We start from the raw sequence: 10,185 nt of genomic DNA, 5'->3' as shown, positions 1-10,185 counted from the left end.
TTCATTGTCCTAAATATTTCAACAAATGTTCCAATTTGTTTATTTTTTAAATATTTCTGCCTCTTTTGTTCTTCGTTTCGATCAGAAAAGAAAAAAAAATCGATCAAATTTTGACTTTATTCTCAACACCGCTTGTCATAACTGACCAAATAGCAAATATTTTGACTTTATTATAGATTTTTGGACTTAATTCTGTGTTTCGGAACTTCATCCCTTTCCAATGTCGAAGCTCTCTCTTCTTGAAATAAATCTCAATCTTTTACTTTATTCTCGATATATTCTCAATTTTATTCTTTTTCCACTTTAACCCCAAAAGATTCCCGACTTTAAGACCCATTTGTTTTCTTTTTCTCTGAATATTTGAATCTAGTTCTGGGCTTTATTTCTTAAATTCAATTAAAAAAAAATTACCTGATGAAAATTTTTTTTCACTTTTTTTTTTTTCTCAATATTTACACTTTTGTTTTGGTAACATCTCAACTTATTTTACAACCTGAATTCCCAATATCCAGTCCTCTCTATTAATACTTATATTTCAGTCATATCAAAAGTTTGATTTTTTTTTTTTTTTAATTTTGACTACTTTCTGTAAATTTCAACTCTATTGTGGGTATTTTGACGGTAATGTATATAAATCTTCGTCTTTGTCCTCTTTTCTCCACATTTTGACTGTCTTCTTACTTTTTTGACTTTGTTCTCAGAGTGTAAACCAAGCTAAATGTAGTTTTTGTTTTTTGTTTGTTTGTTTTTGTGGCCTTGAACACGTCGTCGTACATTGAGGATAAATGCTGACAGCACAGTTTCAAGCAAAGCACGAGACTTAAATGTACAGCAGGAACAGAATGTATAAAGAAACTAAAAGAAATAAATCTATATAACTGAAGAGCTCCGTTCCAAACGTCGCGTGAAGTCTCCTGGAACAAAGTTTTATTTTTCACCCCATGACATGCTCCATCTTTACACTGTGTGTGAGTTTGCTGACGTTTGGTCTGTCCAATAAACGCAAACTTATTTCTTCATAAAACACTGAGAGGCTTTTCTTGTCTTTCTTCACCCCTGGAGCTCCGAGGTCGTCGTGCGTTAGCGCCGTGGTTCCGTTCAGCTCGCCGACACGTTGTCGTACAAATCCTCAGCTCGCTGGAGGAAAGTCACAGAAGAAACTCTCGAAACACTTAAATGAAAACCAGAGTAGAAATGCAAATATATGTATTTTTTTTTTACCTTGCAAGTGGGTTTTGCTGCAGCTGTGAAACAAGAAAAAGTGGGAGACGATTTACACGACAATTCAATCTAATCTAAAATCTCATTTCACTGGTGTTTTGGCTCATTTTGGGAAAATTAATAAGGTTTCAGAGTTAGAAATTGGGTATTTTTACTGCTTTCAATTATCAAAACAGGTCAGATTTGACTAAAAGATCAAATGTATGTTTCCTGGAGAAACTTATCAAGACGCTATGTTCCACTGTGCTGATTTTAGCAGAATATTTTCCTGTCAGGAAGAAACAATGTCACAGATTTAAGTCTTCACAGCTGCTCTAGAGATATAAAACGTAGAACAATAAAAAAAAATTAAAAAAGAAGTAAACTCACTGTGGGAGCAGATGCAGTTTATCAGGATGACCATGAGGGGCAGCAGAGGCAGCAGACTCCAGCGGGCCAGGCTCCACAGGTAAGATCCAAAGGCTGCGGGAGGCGAGATGTGCAACATCTGTAATTTACAAGTTTCCCTACTGATCTCTGTTTCCGTGACGTCAACTGGGGATTATTTACTGTTTCTGCACCACGAATTACAACGAACAGATCTCAAAAGTCCTTTAACCCTTGACAGGATCATTGAGTATTTTCTGTACAGGTACACCACAGTCGTCGTGCGCAGTAGCAGTGTTTCCACCATCTAGGCAGAGACGGATTCGAAGCATTTTCAAAAACTTCCACCTCGGGAGCCGTTTTCTGTGGCCCCCAAGCACCAGACCACCGAAACACAATGAAAAGTTTAGCGTTTTCACTTGAAATTGTTGTCGCGTAAACGAGCCCTTGAACTGTTTTAACTACTAAATGTTGAGAACCAGATTAGAATCCGTCTCGATCCGGAACCCTGCCGGCCCAGATCGGAATTCCATGTTCCAACTAAAAGCACCTCGAAATGACTGTGTTGTATGTGGCGCTATATAAATAAAGTTTAAATGAATTGATTAGTGTAATAAGATATCTAAGTTAAATATTATTAGTAATTACATCATTGAAGTGGCATTAAATTAAAAGATTCTTAATATTGCAAATATACATTTCTTTGGAAATCAAAGCTTTTTTTTTTTTGCAGGTTTTGTGCAATTTGTTGACGAAAAATAGTCCGATAGTCAACATATTCACTCATTAAGGATGAAACCTCTGCAACAGTCAGTTATGATTATTTAAAAAAACACGGTTTTATTATATCATTGACAAATAGTTGCATTAATGGCTTTATTACATTGAAATTGACCAAAATTGTTGTGTGACTGGTTGCGACAGACGTGTCTAAACCCTCCAGCCCTCTGGCGCCCCCCTCAGGGAGCCCCGGGCTTTACGCTTGAAGTGTAGAAACTAGAACTGCGTCTCCTTCCACTCACAGCTGTGGATGTATCGTTCAGCCAGCTTGACGATGGTGCCGTTCCCTCCCGTCCAGCCGCACCAGTACAGCCCCTCCCTGGGGTTCGGCTCCAGAACCTCCACGGTGAAGGCGTCCGGGCGGCGGGTCACGCTCAGCCGGCCCCCGTCCACCAGGCCGGCGCCGGGGCTGAAGGAGACCCCACGGCAGCAGTCCGAGGAGGTCCGGCGGCACCAGACCACCCGGAGGACCTGGTGCTGCTCCTCCAGAGGACACGTCAGCTTCCGCCAGTCCTCGGCTCCACCGTCTCCTGGAAAATAATCCCGCCACCGCAGGAAGACCCAGCGGGCCAGGTTTTTCCTCTACGTCCAACAAATACACATTTTCAATGGGAGTTTCTACAACTTCCACGTCAAATACTGAACTACTGACATGACGTTGACACCATTAACTCCACCAGGGCTCTGAAACCTGCAGCTCCAGAGCCACCTCGTTGGGTTGCTATGAAGCTTTGACTATACTGTTCATGAACATTTAACTAATTTTATGTTTACACACTAAGGTGATTTTCAAAAGGATTCTTAACTCTTGGCTACAATGGGTTTCAAAAATAGGTACTAATAAATCTCAAAAAATTGCTAAAACCACAAGAAATGTTTGATAAAACTGCTTTAAATAAAAACCCTGAAATGACTAGAATTTAATTTTTTTTTATATATATATATTTCTATATATGAAACTTTATAAGCCGTGTTTGCCGTTACTTTAAAAGTTAAACATGTTTTGCAGCTCCAGCTAAACTCAGTTTAGTGGGAAAGTCACAAAATGGCTGTTTTGGTCATAAAAGGTCATAAAGGCCATTTGCTTTTTTAATTCTTCATTTCATGATTATAACGTCTCCCAAGAGCGTATTAAAATCATCAATGTATGTCTGTTTGCAAGATTATATTAAAACTACGTAGTTAGTTTGTTAGTCAGTCATTTATTTATGTATTTAGTTAGTTTTCATTCATTTATGTAGTTTGTTTGTTATTCAGTTAGTTAGTTAGTTAGTTAGTTAGTTAGTTAGTCAGTCATTTATTTATGTATTTAGTTAGTTTTCATTAATTTATGTAGTTTGTTATTCATTTATTTATGTAGTTAGTTAGTTAGTTAGTCAGTAATTTATTTAGTTAGTTAGTTAGTTAGTTTTCATTAATTTATGTAGTTTGTTTGTTATTCAGTTAGTTAGTTAGTTAGTTAGTCAGTCAGTCATTTATTTATGTATTTAGTTAGTTTTCATTAATTTATGTAGTTTGTTATTCATTTATTTATGTAGTTAGTTAGTTAGTCAGTCATTTATTTAGTTAGTTTTCATTAATTTATGTAGTTAGTTAGTTAATTAGTTAGTTAGTTAGTTAGTTAGATAAATAAAATAAAGACAAGCATCCACATGAGTAATCCGGCGTTCACACGACTGACACCCCAATTTTACAATATGTGCGTTACATGTCTGAAAAAGTGGGGAAGGAAGAAGTCTAACTTTTTTAATGCTGCCCCTTTTTACACCTTCATGTTGTTACAGCCTCCTCCCAAATAACAAAAACAGTGACCATTTATACAGACAAATGAAATAGAAATTAAACTAAATGCACGGCTTGCAATGGCCACGTGTCGTCTCCCCTCAAAATGTCCTCCGTGGACGCTCTGAGTTCGATTAAAGCGGCAAGTATCTCAGGATGTGGCTTGACAGGCAATTCACATTTAAATGTGATTTGCTTTTCTTCAGCGAAACAAATCCTAATTTACTGATTCTGCGAAACCACGTCTGGTTAAAACAGCAGCTCTCCCATCTTGTCTCTCTTTATAACTCTCCTTCACCGGCTAGATGTGATTTGACCTGCTGCTGGCCGCTTCATTACCGCCTGTGCTCCTTGATAAACTGACAAACTGACTGCTTCCATTTCATTTACAAACTGCTCGATATCGACAGTCGCCCCTCAATAATCTATATAATCACAAAACACAGACTGCGTTTGAGTAGATTCATCAGTCTGGTCACACCTGAAGCTCGTACCTCCTTGGTTTGCTCCTCACTCCACTTTTCTGCTACTTCCTACATATATCCCACAAATAAACAACCAATAATGAAGAATCACTGCACTTGTTGGCTTTTTTTCCACTAATGAATAGAATAATATTCCAACAAAAACAGTAATACATCCTCTGGACATACTGCTTTTGTTGAAACTTTTCCTATTTTCACAATTAACACAGTTTGCTCGTCGACTCAGTTCTCCACATGTAGTTTCATGTCGTTCACACTCACCCACGGCCAAAAGAAACACTGAGATGATAAAAAGCATAGTCCAAAGTGGCTGAATGCTTCTGGAGTGTGACAGAGTGAAGAGGAAGACAGAGTGTGTTGTGGGTAGTTGGCTTCCGGTAACTACTGCCCACAGAGATATGTGAGGTTTCTCTGATCGAATCTAAAGCAGGAGAAACCTGCATCGCTTTCAAAATGTTTCAGGTTTTAGTCAAAACGGTGCATGAAATTACATGGATTTGATTTAGTTTTAACAGGTTTTTTTTTTTTGTTTGTTTTTTTAAACATGTCTTTATTATTTTTCATATTCATACAACAATACAACAACCAACAATTTCAACATAATGCATTATTGAACAAAATAAAAAAAATACATCAACAAATATTCAACAAAATTCTGAGCAATAAATGGAGAGAAAATAAATAAATAAGTACATACATAAATGAAAATTCACATTGAAAATAATGATGAATAATAATATTCTCGATATAAGTTATAACATACTACCGACAATAAACAAAACAAAACAAACTCTTATATAAAAATCTTTTATCATCTCACCCTCCCAATGTCTCCTCCATATCTCCCCTCTCCAACAGCTCCAGAAAAATCTTCCAAATGTCATAAAATTCAGAAGGTATATATAGGTCAGCTTCTCAAGAGCCAAACCCGATGTTAAGTTATTCAACCAGTGGATAACAGAAGGACATCCAACATTCTTCCAACATAATGCAATACAGCGTTTGGCCTGAAGTAAACAAAGATCAACCATTTTCCTTTCTGTGGTGGATAAAGAACAGTTCTCAGGATAGATACCTAAAATACAGAGCTTAGGGCATAGAGGTACAGGAGAAGTTGTGATTTGAGAAACAAATTTTAACACTGAACTCCAAAATCTTTGAATCTCTTCACATTTCCATAAACGGTGAATTATTGTACCCTGGTTATTGTTACATTTATAACATAGATCAAGATTATTAGGATTAAATTTATTTAATTGTACAGGGGAAATATATGTTCGCATTATCCAATTAAATTGCATCATTCTCAAACGAGTGTTGATGGCTTGAGTATGTGCTTTTAAAACATAATTTACTCCATTCACTGAGTGAAATGTCAAATTGTAAGTCACGTATCCACTCCCGCCCTCTTACTATCAGAGTTTTCCTTATGGTTTTCAACCAGTAAGTTATATAACCGGGAGATCAGCCCTTTTCCAAAACAGTATTTTGCAGCATGTGTTTCTAAGGTGGATTGTGGAGGTTGTTGCACTGAGTTGCTTAAATTTGCCAGAATAAAACTTTGAAGTTGTAAATACTTAAAGAAGTGTTTTTGTGGTATATCAAACTTTGCTTTTAGCTCACTGAATGACATTAAAGTACAATCCTCACATGCATCCTGCATTTGTTTTATGCCCTTGTTCATCCAAGTTTTAAATCCCATATCATTCTTTGCTGGGGCAAAATGATCATTACCCCAGATGGGGGCAAAACAGGACAACCTTGAAGAGTCACCCAAATATTTTTGTGCTTCATGCCAAACAACAACAGAGTTTTTTTTACAAAAGGATTAGTTTTAACAGTTTAATCAATCTCTACTCTTCTGTTTGAGACTCAAAAGCAAATAATTGTCAGAGACTTGTCAGACGGTCCCGATTTGACCCCCTTCTCAAGTAAACTCGTGTAAAAACTGTATTAAAAAAGACATAAAAGTGTCGCATTATATTTTTTTTTAATTGTTAAAGATAGTTAAAATGAAATAAAAAAGGGCCGTGCACACCAGAGAGTAAAGAATATGATGGCTCTGGTATAAAAAGCATAACAAAAAGAACAACATGTACATGTTTTGTTTCATGAAAAGTTTTGAAAAGTGACCGAAAGTTTTGTGGTTTTCTTCGTTGAGGTGATCCAGGATCTCCTCTGAGGGTGAATGTTGATGAGCAGATCCGCATAAATCAGTCTGCATGGAAACGTTGACACTGTCCCTTTCAATTTATGTTTCTTTCTTTTATTTATTTCATGCCTTTACATCTTGTTAAAACATTACGGGATATGTTTCTGTCCCATGAAATCAGGATTTGAATTGGGTACAGGCTTTTGTTGGCGGTTTGGACATTTCAGGGGGGAAAAGCTTCACGTGACACAGTGATGGAAGACTGAAACTACTTTTCTACAAATAGAAATAAGTTTGTGAGGGAAAAAATAAGGGGGGGGGGGGCGTGTGAAGAAGCATCTGTGATGGTTTAAATGTGTTTGTTTTTTAAATCAAAACATATTTTATCCCCCTAGGAATTCTTCAAGCTGGAATTTTACTGCAATGTTGATTAAAAACAGAGAAATCTAAACTGGTAGTCATATAGTAACGATGCAGGATCCATTCGCACATAAACGTTTCTTTTCATACTATAATGCTTGATTAACTTAAAGACTTCAGACTTCAGGTCACGTGAATGTAAGATCAGCCAGTTTGTGGACGACACAGCCGCGTTTCTTTAAAACAAATCCAAGGTAAAAATTGCTCTGGAACAGATACTTTGCTTTTCTGCAGCCTCAGGTTTGTCTTCAACCCTTAATAATTGTGAATTGTTCCCAATCCATTGTTGCCCCGAGAGCTCTATAGACGCCATAAGTGTTCAATCTGGGATTAACAATTTCTCAGGATTCCATAAAAATGGAGGAGGTTCACACAGAAAGGCGTGTGGTTGACATGAAAACAATCTCTTAGTCACTGGCTCACCCCTTTATATATATATCTATGGTTGTAGGTACCGGACCTGTCCGGGCCATAGACATAATATATGGATGCGTCTCATTGGCCGCCTATCGGAGCTGACGTCGCAGTGCGACGCCATCTTGGATGGGGCATCCTGCGCCTCAAGTCCATTTATTTCTACTGAGGAAGGTGTAGTCCAACTATGATAAACATCACTCGCCGAATTTTCACACAGAAAGAGTACGTATTTTCCTACTGAAATAATTTGTATTGTGTTTCTTCACAAAGACAGACATGATATATTAATAAATGTTTCAATTAAGAAACGAATTGATTGATCATTTGGAGTTCACTCTGACTCTCTCTCACGTGTAAACACCAATAACACGTGTTCATATTTTTGTTTTTGTGGGCTGAGTATATTAAATTTTTTGTAACTATTTCAGGCACATGCGTGGGCGCACACACACATCAGACATTTCATACAACCTGTTGGCATTAGCATTAAACTTTGAGTCATTTTTTTTTTATTTATTATTCAGTCATGTTGAAATAAAACTTCACCAAAACAAACTGGGGTTTTTTTGTTGTTGTTGTTGAGTTTTTCTTTTTTTCTGTGCGGCCAAACTCAGTTTATTGTTTCACCTGCTTGAGAAACGAGAAACAGACAGACATACAGAGTCCAGGACACACTACAGGATAATCGGGCCGATTTTAGTCCCGATCTCCTCCCGAATGTCGGATGTCTGCAACAAAAAATCGTGTCTAATTTTGCCTGCGGTGTGGGGAGTGTTAAGAGGAAGGAGAGATCTGCAATAATGAACATGTTCACATATTTGTGCGTTCTACTCGGCGAGCAGCAGGGGGTGTGACGTCATGTGTACCTGTATGAAAACAACACTGCTGCTGCAGCCACGACATTCCCGGCTTGTTAATGCGAGGCTTCATGGGGTTATACGATATTAATTCATCGGACAATAAGCGGACCTGCACGGCGCTGCGATCACAGTTTCACTTTATCATTCCTCGCTGCTCTTCTTTAACTTTATATTTTCCATCAGTTTGTTTTTGAGGCTGTTTCCCCCGCGTGAACGCATTTTGTGTTGTAATATTAATTCCTGGACAGATCTGGTACATACAGAAGTTCGCAGATCGGTACCTCTCGGGTCTCGTGACCGCCGCGTCCCCCCGGTGTGTGACGTCACTGTATCATAGCAACGGGTCTACACAAACGTCCAAGATGTCGACGCAGCGAGAGAAAGACGCAGCTGATTACCTCCAGAAGCACAAAATAGTGGAGCTGATGGGAAACCTGACCAGCATGCTCTTCTTCCACAGGCCTGGTGAGATCTCACTTCACCCTCCGGTCACTAAACGCTCACCTGTGCTGGTCTGGACTCTTTTTGTGAATGTAGTTCCACAATCAGTCCCATTTTCTTTAGATTTGTTTTACAAATTGGCTGACTGGATAATTGTTTTTGTCGCCTCCGACGTTGTGTTTTATTTATAACGAGAAGGATATATAGTAGATCGATCCATAGTAACATACATATAGTTCTGTGATACTAAAAGTATGTATCAACTTGAAAATATCACATTATATTTGTTAATACAATTAATGTGATTTGTGTTTGGTAGATTATATCTATCATTTGCATACTGGCAGATTTAAAAAAAGAGATTTCCTTTTAACAGTGTTACACTTATTTCCAGGAAATAAAATAGAAAGAAATAATCTACCAAATACAAATTTCCTCATGTTTTTTTCATTTATTTATCCTTTCTCTCTCTCTCTCTCTCTCTCTCTCTCTCTCTCTCTCTCTCTCTCTCTCTCTCTCTCTGACAGAACATGCTTTTGCTAACGTATTAAAATATCTAAGTGCTTGTCATTTTGAATGTGTTTTGTTTCCTGCAGACAATCCCAGAGAGTTTCTCATTGAGCAGCTGGAGCTGTTGAAAAAGGCTCGGCAGGACGGTTGTGAAGGACCAAATCTGTTTGACCACTCCAACCTGGACGCGATATTCGGGATTCTTGACGTTGCCGATCAGAAATACATCACGTTCGCCCAGTATCAGCAGGGTGAGCACTGCATTACACTACCTGTATTATCAATGTAAATGAATAAAAGCCCAAACTCACTGGAGACAATGAGCATGTGAGCATCTAATGTAGTTAAAGAATGTATTTTCAGACATCTATTCTTGTTCTTTTGGTAGAACTATGGATCATATGATAGTCTAAACATAGAACCCATGTTGGTACTTTTATTTTACATAAATAAAACGTATGTAGAATGTGTGCTGTTTTGAGTAGTGACAAAAGGGACTTGTATAAACGCTGATCAAACGTTTTACCCCCACAGCTCTGGCCACCCTGGGAATAAAAGACATCAACGAATGTCCTGAAGGTGTAAATGAAGACAGAATATCTCGTGAGACGTTCAAACAAGAAGCGTAAGACTTGTTTCTAAAAAACAAAAATGACAATATTTGAATATCTTTATGAATGATTTGTGTTTGATTTTTGTTACAGGATGCGCGGTCTGAAGAAAAACTCTGCAACATACGCACCCCTCTGAA

The 10,185-nt window shown here is 37.8% G+C and overlaps 2 protein-coding genes across 2 annotated transcripts; one reads left to right on the top strand and one right to left on the bottom strand.

Moving 5' to 3' along the window:
• Positions 1–577: 577 nt before the first annotated feature.
• LOC308112306 (uncharacterized protein) lies at positions 578–4,984 on the bottom strand. Its single transcript, XM_080467742.1, has 5 exons — positions 4,896–4,984; positions 2,610–2,897; positions 1,591–1,683; positions 1,222–1,244; positions 578–1,137 (listed from the first exon to the last, which is right to left on the bottom strand). Exons 1-5 carry the CDS (start codon positions 4,930–4,932, stop codon positions 1,099–1,101), a joined length of 480 nt encoding a protein of 159 aa, XP_080323868.1. The 5' UTR covers positions 4,933–4,984; the 3' UTR covers positions 578–1,098.
• A 3,861-nt stretch (positions 4,985–8,845) lies between these two features.
• efcab10 (EF-hand calcium binding domain 10) lies at positions 8,846–10,063 on the top strand (the record flags this gene model as incomplete). The annotated part of the gene is made up of 3 exons (XM_080466648.1): positions 8,846–8,948; positions 9,521–9,685; positions 9,969–10,063. The coding sequence occupies 3 exons, from the start codon at positions 8,846–8,848 to the stop codon at positions 10,061–10,063; spliced, it is 363 nt and encodes a 120-aa protein (XP_080322774.1).
• Positions 10,064–10,185: the final 122 nt, after the last annotated feature.

The sequence above is a fragment of the Lipophrys pholis genome, assembly GCF_963383615.2.
Source record: "Lipophrys pholis genome assembly, chromosome: 7".
NCBI lineage: Eukaryota > Metazoa > Chordata > Actinopteri > Blenniiformes > Blenniidae > Lipophrys > Lipophrys pholis.
Note: the sequence above shows the minus strand (reverse complement) of the source record. Positions and strands in the feature narration are given on the sequence as shown.

Coding starts and splice junctions, on each gene's coding strand:
- LOC308112306 (XM_080467742.1), bottom strand. CDS start 4,932: ATGCTTTTTATCATCTCAGTGTTTCTTTTGGCCGTGG. Junction 2,898..4,895: donor AGTGTTTCTTTTGGCCGTGG/GTGAGTGTGAAC, acceptor ATTATTTTCCAG/GAGACGGTGGAGCCGAGGAC. Junction 1,684..2,609: donor TGAACGATACATCCACAGCT/GTGAGTGGAAGG, acceptor CGCCTCCCGCAG/CCTTTGGATCTTACCTGTGG.